Source organism: Corythoichthys intestinalis, chromosome 11 (genome assembly GCF_030265065.1).
Source record: "Corythoichthys intestinalis isolate RoL2023-P3 chromosome 11, ASM3026506v1, whole genome shotgun sequence".
In the NCBI taxonomy this organism is placed as follows: domain Eukaryota; kingdom Metazoa; phylum Chordata; class Actinopteri; order Syngnathiformes; family Syngnathidae; genus Corythoichthys; species Corythoichthys intestinalis.
The window spans coordinates 47426651-47448368 of record NC_080405.1 but is presented as its reverse complement, the minus strand read 5'-3'; the positions used below and the strand labels follow the sequence as shown (position 1 = coordinate 47448368).

The window sequence follows — 21718 nt, the reverse complement described above, 5'->3', positions numbered from 1 at the left end:
TCAGCCCCCCACATTTTTACCACACCGATTCTGGCCCCCTTTGCAAAAAGTTCGGACACCCCTGGTGTAAAGGAAAGAATGAATGGGGCCATGTATCGAGATTTTGAGAGAAAATCTCCTTCCATCAGCAAGGACATTGAAGATGAGACGTGACTGAGTATTTCAGCATGAAAATGATCCCAAACACACAGCCAGGGCAACAAAGGAGTGACTTCGTAAGAAGCATTTCAAGGTCCTGGAGTGGCCTCGCCAGTCTCCAGATCTCAACCCCATAGAAAATCTGTGGAGGGAGTTGAAAGTCCGTGTTGCCCAACGACATCCCCAAAAGATCACTGCTCTAGAGGAGATCTGCATGGAGGAATGGGCCAAAATACCAGCAATAGTGTGTGAAAAGCTTGTGAAGAGTTTGAAACGTTTGTGAAACGTTTGGCCTCCGTTATTGCCAACAAAAGATGAACTTTTGATATTGACCAAATACTTATTTTCCACCATGATTTGCAAATACAGTGCCCTCCATAATTATTGGCACCCCTGAAAAAGATGAGTTTTTTAGCTTCTAATATATATTTTTTTAAATTCAAATAATATGGGACCTTAATGGAAAAAAAGAGAAAAATCAAACCTTCAATACAAGTGCATTCATTCAGTGGGGAAAAAAATCCCACAAAAAGAAAAAAATATTTGACATCAAATAATGTGTGTCACAATTATTAGCACCCCTGGTGTTAATACTTTGTACAACCCCCTTTTGCCAACAAAACAAGGTCTGGGGACCAGTGTTGTTAATCTTACTGAAAAAAAGTAATTAATTATAGTTACAAATTACTTCTCCTAAAAAGTAATTGCGTTAGTAACTCAATTACCTGAATGTAAGAGTAATTAGTTACTTGGCAAAGTAATTGGTGATAATTACTTTTTTTTTTTTCCCTCAAAAAAAAAAAAAAAAAAAAAAAAAAAAAAAATTGGCCACACGATGGGAAGTTTTTTGTGAAGGTTTTTGGTACAATTGGCCCGAGCCCAATTCTTTACCCTAATTTACCCTTTACCCTGAATCAACTGTTAAAAGTTGTTAAAATTGCTCCCATTATTGCATTAGTTCCCTTCTCTCTACTTTCGACATATGAAAGTTTTAAAACTGTTTCATCATTTAAAGATAGATTCAAGTCAAGATTTTGCCGATTTAGAAGTATTTTAGATTAAAAGTTACTTAGGTTCGCTAGGAAGGTTCTCTACAACAGAGCCGTCCCAAAAAGTCTACTGCTTTAAGATGGCGGCTGTCTACTAACTCATTTAGTGCCATGTCTGTCATTTTGCATCTAGTATCATGGGATATCTACCATGTCTACCATATCTACCATAACATACGGGCGTAGTTTGTAGGCTTTCGGCTACAACATGTATTATTGGAGCTACCTAGCATCGCGTTTGCTCGGCGTCACAACTTTCTTGCCTCCTCCCTACTCCTGCTCTGCTCTGTCGTCTCGGTGAGTCCGTCTCCCTCAGACTTTTCGACCAATATAGTAACGCATAGTAACGCATGCCTTTCCGTCCTCAGTAACGGTAACGGCGTTGCCAAGATGAGAAAAGTAATTAATTAGATTACCCACTACTGAAAAAAATAACGCCGTTAGTAACGCCGTTATATTGTAACGCCGTTATTAACAACACTGCTGGGGACTGAGATGGCCATGGGAGGAGCTTGATTTTGTGTCTGGTGAACCATTTCTGTGTAGATTTGACCATATGTTTAGGGTCATTGTCTTACTGAAAGACCTAGTGACGACCCATCTTCAGCTTTCGGGCAGAGGGCAACAGATTTTGATTTAAAATGTCCTGGTATTTCAAAGCATTTATGATGCCATGCACCCTAACAAGGTTCCTAGGGCCTTTGGAAGGGAAACAGCCCCACAGCATCACTGACCCACCCCCATACTTCACAGTGGGTATGAGGTGCTTTTCAGCATGCGCATCTTTCGTGGCACACCAGACCCACTTAGAGTGTTTGTTGCCAAAAAGCTCAATCTTGATCTCATCTGACCAAAGCACGCGGTCCCAGTTGAAGCCTGGGACCGTGTGTATTCTTGGTCTCACACAAAAATACACACACATACATTATATACACATCTTTTTCAGGGGTGCCAATAATTATGGAGGGCACTGTAAATTCTTTAAAAATCAAACAATATGATTTTCTGTTTTTTTTTTTTTTTTCCCCCACACTATGTTTCTCATGGTTGAGGTTTACCCATGTTGACAATTACAGGCCTCTCTAATATTTTCAAGTGGGAGAACTTGCACAATTAGTGGTTGACTAAATACTTATTTGCCCCACTGTATTTGTGTATTTTTTGCTATCCACAAAAGGGTCTTATTCCCAGATCAGCATGAATAGGTGGGGTTCACTGTACTGCCTGATATTAACAACTAACACATCACTTTGCTGAGGATACCTACATAGAAAAAATGTTGTCTCACAACATTGTGACTGTCATAATTTATAAGTGATTATAGTGTTTTTTTGGTTTTTTTTTACACTGATGTTTTAGGCATCTTGTCCCAGCAAAGTTGACATTTACAGTAGCTGAAATCAGTACTAGCTGTGACGTCGTCAGCGGCGTGCTTTCCAAAAGTTTTTTTGTTTTTTATTTCCAAGTTGTTGTGTTTTTAAACGTGGTAAGACATCCATAAGCCTCCTGACATATGGCATCCTCTTTTACCATTCTTGCCATTTTTGTGGTCCGCATATGCTAAATTTAATGGGAAACACATGGAAGCCAGCAAGGAAAAGTATAAGTTGTTTTCCAATTATAGGATTTAATCCATGAAGATTTGTATCTCTTACTTGTTAATAATCAGCTCTTAATCTTTGGTAATATGGTTGTACTTAGACGATAAGCCAGATTCCATGTGCATTGACCACAAAAATGTCAACTATGAAGACAAAGTAGCAAGATCACAATCGCTTACTTCTACCTGGAATGCTGCTGAATTATTTTATGGACACTTAACTGTACGTTGTTGCATGTTTTGCAACACTAGACGCGTTTACAGTATCTACTGAAGCGTGCACTCTGTTAATGAATAAGGATCTTGCCTACTTTCTCAATGTTTTTGGTGTTTGCGCTCGGCGTAGGTCCCTGAGTCAGGGCAGCGCCAACGCAGCAGTGCTGGACGTGAACCAGACGGGCGGCCACAAAAAGAGAGTGCGGCGGAGCTCCTTCCTCAATGCAAAGAAGCTGTACGAGGACGCCCAAATGGCGCGCAAGGTCAAGCAGTATCTGGCCAACCTCAGCTTGGAAACCAACGAGGAGAGTCTGCAGACGCTCTCGTTGCAGTGCGAGCCCTCCGTCAGCACACGTGAGTTAATATTGTTGTCATTTTTTTCTGTTTCTGTACATTCCATTGCTTTATATGTGTGGTTGGTTTCACAAAACTACTGGTCAAATCCTCTGTTATAATGTGTGTTGTTGTTACGTGTCCAGTGCCTAAGAACTCAGGGGTCCGCCGAGCAGACACGTCCCCCGTGGTGTCCAGAGCGGCCAGCCAGCAGAGGGGGCAGCTAGCCAAGGGCCCCCAGGCATTGCAAGTCCCTGCTGTGGCCCTGTACCCATCACGCAAGAAGGTGCCCGTCAAGGACCTGCCTCCTTTTGGTGAGACAAGTTCGCTAGCATACCGTTTCCCGTTTTCCCTCCTTCCGAAAAAAGCTAACATCTTTATACAGTAAGGAAAATAAGTATTTGAACACCCTGCAATTTTGGAAGTTCTCCCACTTGGAAATTATGGGCATGTTTGAAATTTTCATGGTAGGTGCTTGTCCACTGTGAGACAAGCTTTAAAAAAATCCAGAAATCACAGTGTATGATTTTTAAAAAATATTTACCTGTATTATACTGCTGCAAATAAGTATTAGAACACTTGAGGAAATCAATGTTAATATTTGGTACAGCACCCTTTGATTACAATTGCAGAGTTCAAACATTTCCTGTAACTTTTCACCAGGTTTGCATAGTCTGCAGCAGGGATTTTGCATCACTGCTCCACACAGATCTTCTCTAGATCAATCAGGTTTCTGGGCTGTCACTGAAAAACAGAGTTATTAGTTATTCTGGCTGTCTGCTTCCGGCAATTATCATCAACCCAGTCACGACCCATTTTCAATGCTCAAACTGAGGGAAGGAGGTTATTCCCCCAAATCTCACAATAGTCATCCTCTCCTTAATCCAGTGCAGTCGTCTAGTCCCATATGCAGAAAAACACCTCCAAAGCATGATTCTACCATCCTCACGCTTCACAGTAGGAATGGTGTTCTTGCAATTGTACTCATCATTCTTCTTTCTCCAAACACTGTGTGGAATTAAGACAAAAAAGGTCCATTTTGATCTCATATAACCACATTACTTTCTCCCATGACTCCTATGGATCATCCAAATGGTCATTTGCAAACTTAAACCGGGCCTGGGCATGTGCTGGTTTATGTGAACCGTCCGTGCCACGCATGATTTTAAACCATGACGTCTTAGTGCTAAATTATAACAATAACCTTTGAAATGGTGGTCCCAGCTCCTTTCAGGTCATTGACCAGCTCCTCCTGTGTAGTTCTTGGCTGATTTCTCACCATTTGTAGGATCATTGAGACCCTATGAGGTAGATCTTGCATGGAGCCCCAGTCCGATGAGAATTGACAGTAATGTTTAGCTGCTTCCATTTCCTAATTACTGCTCCAACGGTGGATCTTATATCATCAAGATGCATGGCAATTGCCCCGTAACCCTGTCCAACCTTGTAGAGGTCTACAATTCTGTCTTTGGACAGCTCTTTGGTCTTGACCATGTTAGGAATTGGAGTCTTCCTAATTGTATGGGGTGGACAGGTGTTTATATGCAGCAAACTGCCTCAAACAGGTCAAAAAGTCAGACTCTAAAAGTCCACCTCCACTCCACTTATTCGTCTGACTTTTTAAAGGTGACTAACAGCTCTTTGAGGCTCACAATTCTTTCTAATAGACAGGTGTTCAAATAGTTATTTGCAGCAGTATAAAATGGCTAAATTGTTAAAAAAAAATCATACACAGTGATTTCTAGACTTTTTTTTCTTTAGATTGTCTCTCACACTGGACAAGCAACTACCATGAAAATTTCAAACCCGCCCATCATTTACAAGTGGGAGAAATCGCAGGGTGTTCAAATACCTATTTTCTTCACTGAAGATGTAAATCTCGATATGTACACGCAGGTGATTGTTTTGCAATTGTTCGGTTTGCCTCAGTACTTTGCATAAAGTATTTAGTCTAATGTTTATGAGCGCTTGTTGCTACCTAGTGTCGCTGCGACACAACTCCAGATAAAATGTGTGTTTAAATGTGTACTTTGTACCTCCCTAACCAATGGTCAATGTCTTATTTTGTTGTTTTTATGTTTCAGGCACCAGCTCCCCACAGTCCCTGAAGAAAATTCTGTCGCTTTCAGAAGAGGCCAGCGAGCGCCATCGCAGGCATCCGGAGGACTCAACGACGTCCAACGCATCCTCGCAGCTCTCGTCGCCACCCGGCTCCCCGCAAAGCTCGCCCAAGAAGGGTAAATATAGTCATCTCTCACTATGGTAGTCTTACACCCCCTGTTGCCTGTTCTTGTGTACTGCATAATTGCAAAACTACATTCAAACATAGGCTCAAGACAATTTAGTACAGCTTTTAATTTTCTGCATTTTGTATATTCCTTCAATAATCTATGAATGTATATTTTTTAAACGTAAATTCAGACATCAAGGTTAAATGTAATTTCGAACGTCCAAGAATGACACATTTTTAAATTGTACACAATTTATTAGTTTAATCTCCCTGTTAGAGGTGGGAATCTTTGAGAACCTAACGATTTGATTATAAATTGATTATTGACCCCCCAGCTATTAGCTGCTTTGAATGTTTCGTACATCAGGCTTAAATAAAAGACTATTTCAGTATCAAGTTAACGATTCAAAACAGTAAATGAAATACTCAAGTCCCCGTTCTGTTTCAGCAACTTAAAACTACATTCAAATAATTTATTGTTTAATTTAACTGTTAAAGTTGTTAAGATTGCACCTGTAATTACATCATTTCCCTTCTACTTTGGACGTGTGAACGTTTTAAAACTGTTTTAAAGATAGATTCATGTCAAGATTTTGCCGATTTAGGAGTATTTTAGATTTTAAAAAATTATTAGGTTCGCTTGGAAGGTTTGCTACCTTCCAGGGAAGTCTACTGCTTTAAGATGGCGGCTGTTTACTAATGCCGGCAAGTCTGACATTTTGCATCTAGTTTTCTTTACATGTGCTGCTAATGCCGCCGAGTCTTGTCATTTCGCATCTAGTTGTTTATACATGTGATATCTAGAGGCGTGCGAAATTTCCGATTCTTAGATTATTCGCGATTCGACTGTGGAAGATTCGAGAACGATTCATAAACATCCAAATTCCGATTATTGAATTATACCAGGTAAAGCAGAACTAAAACATAGTCAGTTCGGTCTTCGGGTCCTAATGAGGAGCGGGCCGAGATTAAATATCTTGTTCAACTCATGCCGCTAGATAAAATTACAATAATACCTGACAGCGGCCAACAGCTGCTTCAAACAACGCCCAGTTGCTAGTTGCTACAAACATACGGCCACATACGGCTACGGTAGATATCAGATATATGTAGAACTAGATGCTAAATTACAGACGACGGCGCCATTCAAGAATGTAAAGAGAGTCTAGATGCGAAATGACAGTCTTGCCGTTTAGTAGGTGCCGCGTTAGTAAACAGCCGCCATCTTGAAGCAGTAGACTTCTCTAGAAGGCTCTGTTGTTGCGAACTTATTTAACTTTTTATCTAAGATACTCCTAAATCGGCAAAATCCTGACTTTAATCTATCTTTAAATGATGAAGCAGTTTTAAAACTTTGACATGTCGAAAGCAGACAGAAGGGAAATTATGGAATAACGGGAGAAATTGTAACAACTTTTAACTGTTGATTCACATCATTGAATAAATTGAATGTAGTTAAAGGTGCCGATACATAATGGGGATTTGAGTATTTTATTTACTGTTTTTTACTGTTAATTTGATACTGAAATATTAGTTTGGTTTAGCCTGAGAGGATTTTTGAACAATTTTGGAACTAATGTACAAAATATTAAAAGCGGGGGAAGGGGGAAGTATCAAAAATCGATTTATAATCGATTCGGAGCCTCTGAATCGTAATCGTAATCGAATCGTTAGGTGCCCAAAGATTCCCACCTCTAGTGATATCTACCGTAGCATTATGTGGACGTAGTTTGTAGCGGTTGTTGGCAGCAGTCAGGTAATATTGTTTTTTTTTTTGTTTGTTTTTTGTTTTTTTTAATCTAGCGGCAGGAGTTGAGCCAGAGCCGTGAGCATTGTCATTACTTGGGTAATGACAAGCATGATGTTTACTCTCGGTCCGTTCCTCATTGCGTCGTGAAGACCGCGCTGACTGTGTTTTGGTTCTGCTGTACTTGACATATTTCAATAATCGGAATTTGAGTGTTTGCTCTCGAATCTTCCACGGCCGAATCGCGGATAATCTAAGAATGGCGTACCGCAAGCAACACGTCAATTCCGCTCATTAATATTCATAACATTAGCTACTGTTGCTAAGTAAGGACAAGCCACCGTTTGTCCCTAATAGGAAATGAATGGAAATCGTGTACGAAGGAGATGTTTACAGAGTTAAACCTACCTATTCTCTCCAAAAATGATGTGCCTGGTGCCAAATTCACTGGCAAAGATGTGGAAGAACATAAAAATGTTCAGTTAAAGAGATGGCTTTAGTGTCGAAGGCTGAAAAAGACGGAAAAAAAACGAGCCGACCTAAGCATAGCTTTAGCTTTTTTATCGACGCGACTGACAATGACATTCTGCTGTTTCAACAAGCTATCCTTTGCCATCAGCCCTGTCTTTCTTATACATCCTCTGGTTGTCCTACGTCTCTTACCGCTCTTGGGGGTAATTTAGTTAGCTTTGTGTAGCGATCGCAAATGCTACTCAGTGACAGCCAACAAACACTTTTAATTTTTTCATTGATAACACATCTTAATCCTTTAATCTATTTACACTTCCTCCTGACTAAAGTTGTGTTTTTTTATATACATAACAAACGGTAACAGTGGCAGTCAGATAGCAATGTAATTCTTTTCAGGTCATTCATTGTCAGACAGAAGCAGTACGGCACAACGTTACGCTAAAAAATAAGTTAAAAATATAAAAATGGCTTACCTCTTTGTCCTCTGAAAGACCATGCCAACCCAACATAATGTTTACTGCATATGAAACGTGAATGGATTCGCCGAGCTGGTGTTAAAGTCCGCGCAAGTTGATTCGGTCTTCACATTTTTTCGTCTCTAGTTTTTGGTTTCCGGAAAAGTATGAAGAAAACATCCTTCATGTGTCGTAATGTCTAGAGTCGTTTCTACAAGTTCCCAAAAAAGCGATGCGTGATCGGCATGTTCATTTTTGAAAGATTACTGGAGAAAAGTAGCACTTTTTACGTTGGGTCTATGCGAGGGCGGGTCTATAATGTCCCACTTTGGCTTTACTTCCGCTTTACGATGCGACGTCACGGTCTAAAAATAGCCTGCGTACGGTACGCCATTGGAAACTTTGCATGCTTCTACTCCAGGTTATATTAACTGCAGGCTAAAGTCTACTGGTTTGTGCCCTAACACGTCTCAGGTTACAATCGCACGGGCGACTCATACTCGGACTGCAGTCAGAGTGAGATGTCTTCTCGGTCCAGCCTGCTCAGCAACTTGTCCTTCGAGGACGAGCGGCGTCTGAGGCACTCGGGGTGTGTCGGTGACTCCCAGTTAGGGGGTACGCGCCTGGAACGGAGGGCCGCCACCGATCCTGACCAATACAGCCTTGGGTATGTGACCTCACTGGTAGTCCCTCCGCCTTATTTCTGCCAAAGCTTTAACGTGCTCGTTATGGGCTCGCAGATCATACTCGTCGATGCAAGACTGCCGGGGCATCTACGCAGGCTGCCCCACGGTGCTGTCGTCCCCCAGCTCCGAGGAGCTGACCCAGGATCAGGGCGACCGCGTGTCCTTGGACGCGGCCGACAGCGGGCGCGGCTCTTGGACGTCCTGCTCGTCCGGTTCCCACGACAACATTCAGACCATGCAGCAGGGGCGCAGCTGGGAGACGCTGGCCTTTGGCGGGGGGCTCCCGCCGGGCGGTGGCCCCGAAGCCCTGCTTTGGGCGGCGCAGGCTCGGGGCAGCTGGGCCTCGGCCGGCTCGTCCTCGTCTTCGTCCGCCGCCTACTGGGGCGAGGACTCGGAAGGCGACACGGGGACCATCAAGAGGCGGGGCGGCAAAGACGTCAACGCCGACGCCGAGACCAGCAGCATCACGTCCACCGGGTCTGAGGACGCCAAACAGACGGGGCGGCCTTCGCCCTCGCCCTCTCCCGTCACCGCCGCCTGTAAAGGACTTATGTGTAAGTATTCACATTATAGCGGTTACAACTAGCGTTGCACTGGTACCATTTTTTTGCCTGTATGGTATTGGCCGAAACAGCTTTTTTTTTAATATACTTTTTTTGTTTTAATACTGAATTACTGCATACTAACTTGACTGTGAAGTCATTGCAATCATGTTTTGGGCAGACAATTTTTAACTCATTGTCTGCCATTGAAGGTGCTGGACGGTCAATCCATTTGAAGTGGAAGGCTTCAAATGGGTTAGACATCTACAAGTATTGTTACTAGGGGTGTGCCATCTTAGGCACCCCACGATTCGATTCGATTACGATTCAGGGTGCTACAATTCGATTTTTGAACGATGATCACGGTATTGACGATGATCACGGTTATCGCGATTATCACAATTATCGATGCATCGTACATTATTGATTAATAAAGTAGCCAAACAAATTTATGTCCATTATTTATTTAAAATATCCTTATGATTCAACAGGAACGATGGATACAACAAAAAGCTGCCCTTAAGCTTTTTTATTTATTTATTTTTTTTTACAAGAAAGTGAACAACTTTAACTATTTTAAAAGGAATACTTATTTCTCTCAACAATACAATAAAATTTACACCGGTGGAATGAATTCCACATGTTCTGGACACAAAGAAAGTGTCTTTAGAAATAAGACTTCTTTTAACTAATATACTTTTTTCACAGTGTTACCTCCCTTGTGTAACTCTTGGAGTGACAGGTGGAAATGACAACTGCTCTTGATCACTTTTAACTTGTGGCGTTTATTGCTGAGCACATAAAAAAAGGCAGCCTCCAACATAGCCCCACACACACACTCATTACAGTGCGCGCACTTTCTTCTCTCCCTGCCCGCCCACGCAGCACTTGCAACAACTGATTTCTGTACTACTTCGCATGTTTGTAGTGTTACCGCTGTACTTAATCATGGTTTTACACGTTCTGCATATGAAATACACATTAGCGAATTGGCTAATTAGCTTAGCGCTCGGCGCTAACTATTAACATCTGAAAAACAACAACAATAAAGGCTAAACAGTACAAGAGGGTTTGTGTACTCACCTCTTATAGACGCACACAGGTATTAGCAACACACTTCAGGAATTTTCAGTTGAAAAGCCTTAAAACTACTGCTGGACATCTGAAAGACAAGGAGCAACGAACTATCTCTCTTCCCCTCTCGCTCTAAAAAATAACTTGTAAAATAACTAGACCTGTGCCTGCCTGTCTCATACACAAATTTCTTTTCCAGGCTTTTAAAAAGGAGTAAATCTCTCTTCTAGTAACTGGGAGCATCCATCATAATGTTGTGCGTGCGTCTGTTAACGGTGTCTGCGCCGCAGACGTGTCTTAAATTTCGTTCCGCTACGAGCGGCTGTCCTAAAGTTATGAGGGAAATTCATCGTTTTTGAACCTTTATGAATCGTAATTGAATTGGCGATGCATGTAGTAATCGATTTTTTGGAACTCCTCTAATTGTTACTGTGTGTTGAATGTACAAACAGTTGATTTTGTTGTCCTCGCAGCCCGGAAAGAGGGTCGGTACCGCGAGCCCCCTCCGACGCCGCCCGGCTACACTGCGCTGACCCTGTCCGACGGCCAGTCGACGCCCCCTCCCGGCCCCGCTCCTGCAACGTTGACGACGCCGTCGAGCCGCCGCCCGCCCGACTACACCACGGCGCTCCAGCGCTCGCGCATGGTGACGCAGTCCCCCGACTCACATGCCCACCAGGCGTCGTCCAAACAGAGGGGGGGAGGACCCCAGCGATCCCGGGACGAGGACGACGACGAGGCGGCGGCGGATGAGGAGGAGGAAGAGGAGGGTGAGTCTCCTAAACTTGTCGATCTGAGGAAGCCAAGGGCGCAGCGACAGTGACAGTTTGTGTGCGGGGGGGTCGCCCCCTAACCATTGGGCAGGTAAAGACTGAATCATCAGATAGCCCCACACCCACTTGTCCCCACCTCAATGCATGCCAAGACACTTGGTCCGAGTCTTCTAAATCCTTTGGAATATTTTGGATTGACCATCATTTGCTTGTTTAGAGTGCGATTTGCATGCATGGGACCAGAAGTTCAACATCACCCCCCCCAAGCACGCACACATACATAGTGTCCCCCACCCCCACTGGCACCATGGATGGAGTCTTTCTGAGTATGTTAGTAGTAGTTGCTCATACTTTTTATTTGTAGTATTTGTAGTAGAGGAGTAATACTTTATATTATAAGTAGGGCTAGCGATTATTTTAATAGTCAATTAATCGATGAACTAAATAGTTCGTATAATTGAGTAATCGGATAAGGAACATGAAAAATTTAAATACCTGGGCTCAGCCTCAAACGGTATAAAAAAATTAATAAATGAACAACATGTATGTACAACAAAAGAACAATTGGCAAGCTTACATAACAAAAGTTCGCTAGCTTAAATGCTAATATTTTTTTTTACAATGCTCTTAACAAATGGTACAGACACATATTCCCACAAAAAACAGCTGAATATACCTATAAACTAAATTATGAATGCATTAAAAAAAAAATTTGCTCAAACAAAAACAGCTTGTGTTGGTCTTAACAGGGAGCAGATGGAGTCAGCCACGTGAAATGAGGCAGACTAGAGGGCAGTGTATCCACTCAAATAAAAAAAACTAAAATGCAAACACTTTCAAAACAAACCATTACAACGCTTCTTTAATTAGACGAATACTCGACGCAACAAAATTTAATTCGTATCTTTTTTTCTAATCGAATCTTCGAGTTAATTGATTAATTGTTGCAGCACTAATTATAAGCAATGACAAAAAAGTTGGATTACTTATTGGATTCAAGTTTTCATTTTACAAGAATAAGATTGTTAAATTACCGAATATTAACCCTTTCAGAACTGAGCATGCTGCTGAAGGACATGACACGTTCGTGTCTCAAAACCACTTAATACACTGAATTTAGTTGCTATTGAGACTTCTGGGAGATGATTGGACAAAACTTAAGCCATCGAAATCAAATCATGAGGTTTTAGCACACCCTCTTTGCTATTTTTTGCTCTTTGAAAATGGCTTAAAGAAAACACAACTTACAGTGGTTTGAAAAAGTATCTGAACCTTTTGGAATTTCTCACATTTCTACATAAAATCACCATTAAATGTGATCTGATCTTTGTCAAAAACACACAGATGAAAAAACAGTGTCTGCTTTAACTAAAACTACCCAAACATATAGGTTTTCATATTTTAATGAGGATAGTATGCAAACAATGACAGACGGGGGGAAAATAAGTAAGTGAACCATCACATTTATTATTTTGTGCCCCCACCTCCCCCCAACATTGCCAACATTAAACGAGCAACAATGTTTTTTTTTTCGACAGCAGTGGCTTCCTACGTGGAGTCCTCCCATGAACACCATTCTTGGCCACAGTTTTACATATAGTTGATGTGTGCACAGAGATATTGGACTGTGACAGTGATTTCTGTAAGTCTTTAGCAGACACTCTAGGTTTCTTTTTTACCTCTCTAAGTATTCTGCGCTGAACTCCTGGCATCATCTTCGGTTGACGGCCACTCTTGGGAAGAGAAGCAACTTCTCTGACTGTCGATTGATAAACATCCGGACTTTTAGAGATGGTTTTGTATCCTTTCCCAGCTTTATATAAATCAACAATCCTTGATCGCGGGTCTTCAGACATCTCTTTTGAGCGAGCCATAATGCATATCAGGCAGTGCTTCTCATCAAGATATTTCTTACCAGGTGTGTGTTTTATAGTGGGCAGGGCAGCTTTAAACCACTCTTCAGTGATTGGGCACACACCTGACTTCAATTGTTGGGTAAAAATTGGTTTCTATTGGTCTTTAAGTCTCCATAGGCAGAGGGTTCACATACTTTTTCCCCCCTTTGTCATTGTTTGCATGCTATCCTCATTAAAATAGGAAAACCTATAAATGTTTGGGTGATTTTAGTTACAGCAGACATTGTTTTTTCAGCTGTGTGATTTTGACAAAGATCAGATCACAATTGATGCTGATTATATGCAGAAATGTAAGAAATTCCAAAAGGTACAGATACTTTTTCATACCACTGTGAAAAGGCAAACCTACATGCTCATTTCTTATCAAAAATACATAAACATTAAAAAATGCACTTGTTCTGGTGTTTGAGTAAAAATCAGCAAAGATTTTTTTTTTTAATCCGAATATTACTAGAAAAAGAAATGTCAGGTTTTAAAAATACATTTTTTTTTATTTTGAAGAATTAACTCATTTGCTGTCATTGACAGTCCAGACGTCCAATCCAATTTGACTCCCAGTCAAAATGGATTGGACATCTACGACGGCTAATGCCAGCTTGCCCAATTTGAAATGGATTTGATGTCTATAATTTCCAAGGTATCGGATCGGTACTCTTTATCTGCAGATACTCAAAATCAAAAATTCTCAGACTCGTGTGCAAAAATATGTGAATAGAACTTCCCCAATTACCATAAAAGAAATTGTTTTTACAGACTTAAAATCTGAATACTACCGATATAAACTGTACATTTTCATTTGATGTTTAAAATTTTAGTGCCATTTGAAGGAAAAATGTTGACTCTTCGCTAGCTTAGAGTGACCACGATTTTTTTATTTTTGTTTTTCCTCTCCGCAGATGATGAGCAGGTGTCGGCAGTTTGAAGAGGAAAAAGCAGCAACGTGCCATCCCCTCCGAGCGACCACTCTGCTCTCGTCAAGCTACGTACGTGCCTGTTCCGCCTCCTGATTGGCGGGAGCTCCTGTTGGCTCCTCCCCTTCCTCCCCGCTCCCCCGCCTTAAAGCATCATGGGGGGTTGACGGACCCTGCATGCAAAACATGATAAAGAAAATACTGTGAAGAAGAAGAGGAGGAGGTGAAAAACGACAAACGCTGGCACTTTTGGGACAATTCCAAGACATTTAAAGAAAAAAAAAAACGGCAACAATGTTGACATCCATCTGCACTAAAATGAACTACAAAAAAAACACTTGCAGCAGACGTTTGGAGGACGCTTTCAATCAAAGTCTTTTGCACTCCTGACCCGCTCCAGGATGTCGGAACAGTGACGCCAGTATTAAAACCGATAACATTTCACACATATTTGACGAGCACTTTCAGCACAAAAATCTAGCCGACGCGCACCTGGACGCCAGGGTAACCGTTAAAAAAAAAAAGCACAACAACAATAACAAAAAAAGGGGGATCTTAAAGAAAGGCGCAAGGACTGGAAAACGAATTGTGACTCACATTTGACGTGAATGTGCAAAAAAAAAAGCGCCTTACGAGCACATCGCGCACCAAGCAAGCAGAGTGAAATGCCTTATTATTCCACAACGCTTCCTTGACATCATCATGGACAACCCCCTCGGACTTGTTACACAAAAAGAAGATCTGATGACTGGGACTCGACGGGAGGACTTTTTGTTGTTGTTGTTGTTTTTTGTAGACTTCGGTGGCGAAGGAATTCAAATTGAAAAAGAAAAAAAAAACTGCTGCCAACAGGTTTGATGCGAAGGAGTGGTAAAGTCACGCGCACATGAAAACCAGTTCAAGTTAGAATGTTAACAGAAGCAGAATTGCATCAAATCACATTGAAAGATTACTATTAGGAGGTTATGTTATGAGAAAAAGTCTTAAGGATAAAAACATTTTAACAAGAAATATGCTAATAATTAGTGTTGCACCAATAGCAATACAGCACAAAAAAGTCATTGATGTTCGTTCATTCGGTGCAAGCCCTCCCATTTCAAATGGATTGGGCATCTACTAGTGATCTTGGCCAGTTAGTTTATTAGTAGTAGACGTCCAATCCATTTGAAGCGGAAGGCTCCCACTTCAAATGGATTGGATGTTTAGCAGAGTCAACGGCAGCCATTGACTGAAGCAATGTCTGACCAAGACATAATGGCAATTAGTTTACAGTCAAGTGAGTATACAATAAGGCTAGGTTCGTACTACAGGTCTTAATGCACAAATCCGATTTTTTGCCATATCTGTTTTTTTGGCGTGCCCGTTCAGATTGCCTTTGTCCATTGACACCGCTCAAGTATCACACATGCGCATTAATTCTTAGTCCGACACGCGCTGAGCAAAAAGACCCGCATGCGCAGAAGCATCAAAACAAATGGTCGCACATACTGGCTGTCATCCGTCCTTCCAGGGATATCATATCTTGCTTTTCAAAAAGAGGACACAAATAACAGACGTACGTAAATAATCCCCGTTTAGGCTTATATTCAAAGTTTATATGGATCAATAGCATGCACGCACTGTCCGTGCATGTCACACACACATACGGGCAGTTTGCCCCGACTCTCAGCCGTGTAGGCAATGTTGAAATATTGCTCACATAGAGCAGAGAGAAAACCGATCATTTCTCAGGCTTATCCTCAACTCATTTTAATTTTTTTATGACTGTTGTCAAGCCTGGCGCTAATAACGCACAGCTGCACTGCTACCGTAGCGTCTCTCCCGCTATTTGATGACGTAATTGCTGCATGAATTCCGATTTGAGAGTCTTGACAGTTCAGACCGCCAGTCACGTTCTGAAAAAATGTGGCCCAGATCGGATTTGAACCACATACGAAAGTGACCCAGATCGGATTTGAAATGGTCCACTTCTATGCGACTTGTCACGTTCAGACAGTTAATGCCTGACTCGGAAAAACACGAAAAAATGGGATTCGTGAATTAAGACCTGTAGTATGAACCTAGCCTAATTGAGTATTTCAAACAAAAAAAAAGCTATATTTTCCCCCAAGTAATGTGATATCGGTACAGTATCGACATCAAAAACCTGCGCCTGCTGATGAAGTCACCACAATGCTCGGGTTGCAAAAACTCTCGTCTTTTCCATTGTGTCAAAAATGGACAATTTATATGAAGACATTTTTCATTATTTGAAAAAAGTAACATAAGCAGTGGATGATGGATCATGGATTTCACTATCAGTTGACGGGAAACGGGGCGTGAGGCCGCTCCGTAGGGGGCCTAGTTCAAATATTTTCAAAACCAAAGCCACAAGCGACCTAAAACCAAAACAGGCACCTCTCTTAGGCATATATACTGTAAGTCTCGATGAGCAGCGGCATCAAAAATATTTAGTCGTTCCCTAATAAAATCCCGATTAATTATATTTTATATCAGTATAACAAAACTTAAAATGGCTATAAAATTCTTAGATTTTACGTAATATGCACAAAAATCACCAAATGTAGAGATAATCACCTATATTTTCAGGATCAATAGCACAATTTAACGTATAGGTTTTTGCCTGAAATAGCGAGTTTTTTTTTTTTTTTTTAATTTAGTGCAATTTTGACATAAGTTTTCAACAGCTAATAAATTTTCACATCGGAAACTTAATACTGGAGGAAAGCATGCAAAATCATCTTAATTTTACTCAGCAAAAGCAAGTTTTGAATTTATCTGGATACAATCACAACTTATTTAGTTTGAATTCCGATGTCACTGTTTCCTTAGCATGTCTTGCCGGCTCTATGACCCTTGTCGTTCTTAGATCGGAATGTTACACACACACACACACACACACACACAAAAAAAAACACACACAGAAAAGACTTTTTTTGTGTCTGAGCTGAGAAATGTCTAAATTACTAGGGTTTTTTTTGCAACCCCCCCCCCCCCCCCCCCCAAAAAAAAAACGGGCAGTTGGCCGAAAATCACCTGATTATTTGAATGTAAAGTTACACCATTGTGTAGGATTACAAAATCCAACATGGCGGCCATGACAAAACAAAGAGCTTTTTAGGTTGAAAATTCTTGTGAATAAATGTGTGAATCCAGGAATTTCTATAGATATCAACTTCAAACAGTGTAGATTCTTGGTTAAAGCAAAAAAAAAAAAAAAAAAGGGCAGCTATCATTCAATTTACATAAATATTTCAAGCTAAAGTTATGCAAATTTTTTTCCATTTCATTTTTTTCACAACGTGTCAAAGGGCATGCATGGCGCTATTTTATATAATAATTACCTTGAATCCTCGACCAAATCACTCTTGAGAGACTCCTGCCTGTTTGTTTGCGCTAAAACTTTTGTCCTGTTTCCACCTAAATCCGGTGTTAGAACACAGCGTGTTTGAGTTTATCACAGTTAAAGCTTTCACGACGCTTTGCCTGGCCCAGCCCCCTACGGGAAGCCGTGGCGCAATGTATGTAGGAGCTGTCTCGTCGTCAAAGATAGTGAAATCTATTGGTGGATAGATATTCAATAAGGATGGAAGTAACTTTCTTTATAAATCACTTTAAAACTGTACAGTACTTAGTATTTACTGTGCTTTAGAGAGGCCACATGAATGAACAGGCTGGCGTGATCATAGAACAGCAAGCTTGCGTCTGATTGGTATAATGGAGTCGTGATTATTGCGATGTCTCATTGATGAAATTACTAGAGTTACTCTTGGCATTGATAGCAAAAATAAAAATATGTAGAATAAAGAGGAAAAATGTAACGACTCTTTTGTAGCCCAAAGTAGCGGAGTAAAAGAAGCGTTTTTTTCTTCACAAATCTACTAAGTAAAAGTAAAAAGTATGTCTTTGTAAAAGTACTCTTACAAATACATGTTTTTACTCAAGTAAATGTAACGGAGTACATGAAACGCGCAGGGGTCGCGTTAACAGAATATTTTCCGTCGTTGACCGGTTTTTTAAAACGGTGACGGAAAAAACTGAAGTCCATCCGTCATTTTGACAGGTTGCAATTCACACCCCAGACCACAGGGTGGCGAGTGAGCATATTAATTAGCTATTGTCTCTCTTGATGCATGACGTCGTTGGCCTTTAACTAAAATACCCAAACATTTATAGGTTTTCATATTTTAATGAGGATAACATGCAAACAATGACAGAAGAGGGACAAATGAGTAAGTGAACCATCTACCTAACGAGACTTAAAGAGCAATTGAAACCCATTTTTACCAAAAAATTTAAGTCAGGTGTGTGCCCAATCACTGATGAGTGGTTTAAAGCTGTCCTACCCACTATAAAACACACACCTGGTAAGAAATGTCTTGATGAGAAGCATTTTCTGATGTGCATCATGGCTCGGTCAAAAGAGCTGTCTGAAGACCTGCGATCAAGGATTGTTGATTTATATAAAGCTGGGACAGGATACAAAACCATCTCTCAAAGTCTGGATGTTCATCAATCGACAGTCAGAGAAGTTGTCTACAAATGGAGAGAGTTTGGCACTGTTGCTTCTCTCCCAAGGAGTGGCCGTCCACCAAGAGTTCAGGGCAGAATACTCAGAAAGGCAGTCTAATATCTCTGTGCACACATCAACTATATGTGTATATAATAAATCGTTGCTTGTTTAATGTTTGCAAAAAGGCACTTCAAATGAACTCCATAGAAGTTTTGGCAAAATATTTTGTGTACTGATGAAAGCATAGTTGAATTGTTTGGGAGTAACACACAACGTCATGTGTGGAAGAAAATGGAACTGCTCACCAACATCAACACCTCATCCCCACCGTGAAGCATGGTGGAGGGAGCATCATGATTTGGGGCTGTTTGCTACCTCAGGGCCTGGACAACTTGCAATAATTAATGTAAGAATGAATTCAAAAGTTTATCAAGATGTTTTGCAGGAAAACCCAAGGCCGTCTGTCAGACAGTTGAAACTAAAAAGAGGATGGATGCTGTAACGAGACAATGATCCAAAACTCACGAGTAAATCAATTTCAGAATGATTTCAGAACAACAAAATGCACGTTCTGGAATGGCCAAGTCCAGACTTGAACCCCATTGAGATGCTGCTTCATGATCTAAAGACAGCGATTCGTGCCAGACATCCCAGGAATCTGACTGAACTACAGCAGTTTTATAGAGAAGAACGGGCAAAAATTAGTACTGATTGATGTGCCAGACTGATCTGCAGCTGCAGAAAGCGTCTGGTGGAAGTTATTGCTGCCAAACAAGGGACCACAAAATATTAAATGTGATGGTTCACTTGGTTATTTCCAGTTATTTTCTGTCATTGTTTGCATACTATACTCATTTAAATATGAAAACCTATAAATGTTCGGGTGGTTTTCGTTGAAGCACAGTTTTTTCATCTGTGTGATTTTGACAAAGATCACATTTAATGATTTTGGTGACAGATATGTGAGGAATTCCAAAAGGTTCAGATACTTTTTCATACTACTTTAGCAAGAAATCGGAACGTCACCGTCAATTGCAGATCTTCGAACAGTTTGTGCAACCCGAGCTGATTGTGTACCTACACCGGACTCTATATTGGGAGCCTAAATCATGGGATTGGTGCAACACTATTGAAAACAAGATTTAATCTTAATATTCCAAGGAAAGAAATACTGACCTGATGACCTGAGGAAGCTTGAAATATCAATTTGTAATGAAACGTATGTTAGAAAAAAATTGATTCGAAATTTTTCAAGTATAGAAATGTCATTTTGGCAGAAAAATTCAATTGTAAAATCAGTATTTTTTATTCTGTCAGGGATTAGGGGGAGATTTGTAATTTTACAGGGAACCAGTTGTAGATTACCAATACAACCGAAAATATTACCAAGAAAAATAATCACATTAGAAGAAAATGGCAATTTTTTCAAGAATTTAGTTAGAATTTTCAAACAATTTCTGCTAATATTCCACCTTGAATGTTGAGCTTTTCTGACATGTCTCCCAATGAATTATTGTGGCTATTTTTCAATCGCTCCAATGTTTCCTTCAATCACAGATTCCCGCTGATCACATTGATCAGTTTTGGAGAAAAGGATTTCGGGTTCGGGTCTTACAATATATAGACTGAAGGCAACAACACACTAAAAAAAAAAATGTTTATTTTTGTTTTGTTATTGTGATATACGTTTTTGGTTTCGTTTTGTACGGGCCGCATTTGAAGACGTGACGTTGCACAAAAGGTGTCGGTTTGATGTCGTGGGTAGAACTGCTACTGTTGTGATGATGACGATGATGATGATGATGATGACATTGTGTACATTTTAGTTGGTGATGTTCTCTTCCCCTCTTGTACGACTCGCACTTGTATGTCTTTTACAAAGACAATCGGTGGAGTACGTGGCGCTCATTTTTTTTTTTCCAAGGTTTTTTTTTTTGTATTTTTAATACAATAATTGTAAATATTGGTTCTATTTTTGTTCAAATGTATTACGTTTATGCCTCAACATCCAGTTTGTATGAAGCTGGGAATTAATAAATACTGCATTCAGAGTACAATTTCTGTTTTAATGGGTTTTTTTTCCATTGGTAGGAATCGTGTTGCGCCAATACTGATACAGCATTAAAATGGGTAGAGTACGTCTGGCCAAGATTCATAATCCAACTGTTTAGTTTATCACAAGTAGCCGGGGAATTCATTTGAAGTGGGATGGTGGCAGCGAATGAACGAATATTCATTCGCTGCCAACCCTTCCACTTCAGATGGATTGGACGTCTAGTACTGTCAATCAGCTGGAGTTGCCAACTCCCTGAAGAAAAAAATATGGGACACCTCGTTGGTTAGGACCGGACAGCATGATAAGTAGGGTAGGGCATCGTTTGAAATTGAACGATTCCGGTTCTGAATCCACTTATCAGTTCCGGTTCCAAACGATTCTCGATTCCGATTCTTTTAATAGGCAGGGTCCCCAAAAAAATGAAGGTTAAAAAAAAAAAAAAAACTGCATAGTTTATATTAAAGTATTAACCTCCTGGTGATTTTTTAGATTAAATGAACTCCTCACAGGGCTAATTTGAACTTGTATATAAATATCAGTCTTTGATTTCGAGCAATTTTTTTCCATTCGGCGGTGAGAGCATCGAAACGAGGAATCGAAATTTGAAATTTTGAACGATTCTGGGAGCATTGGAGTGTTAGAACCGGTTCCCATCGAAGCTCGATGCCCAACCCTAATGATAAGTCACCCTGGAATTATTTTCTGTTTGTGAAAAGTTTTTTTGTTGTTTTATTTTAATTAATAATTATGATATGATTTTACTAAAACCTGAATTAGGTATGTATTTGAGTGACATAAGCACATGGGAAAACAATAATTATCAGCAATGTATTTTGAATACAAAAAATACTAGAATAAAATTGCTATCTGTCTTGCTAAATTCAAAACTGTATAATTTAACTTAAGGTTCTGAGCGTTTTTTTTTTTTTCTTTTAACATAAACATACAGTGCCTTGCAAAAGTATTCGGCCCCATTGAATCTTGCAACCTTTCGCCACATTTCAGGCT

At 40.5% G+C, this 21718-nt stretch overlaps 1 protein-coding gene across 10 annotated transcripts in view; it reads left to right on the top strand.

The window, feature by feature from the left end:
* Positions 1-20711, top strand: part of rapgef2b (Rap guanine nucleotide exchange factor 2b) — a 247410-nt gene extending 226699 nt beyond the window's left edge. For 9 of the 10 annotated variants that reach the window (XM_057849822.1, XM_057849819.1, XM_057849816.1 and 6 more), the window contains 7 exons: positions 3134-3357; positions 3483-3650; positions 5421-5573; positions 8714-8906; positions 8980-9479; positions 11015-11405; positions 14127-20711. In XM_057849822.1, the coding sequence (XP_057705805.1) occupies positions 3134-3357; positions 3483-3650; positions 5421-5573; positions 8714-8906; positions 8980-9479; positions 11015-11364 (1588 nt within the window). In that variant the 3' untranslated portion in view covers positions 11365-11405; positions 14127-20711. The remainder of the gene's footprint in view (positions 1-3133; positions 3358-3482; positions 3651-5420; positions 5574-8713; positions 8907-8979; positions 9480-11014; positions 11406-14126) is intronic. The other variant, XM_057849820.1, reaches the window with a different exon arrangement.
* Positions 20712-21718: the final 1007 nt, after the last annotated feature.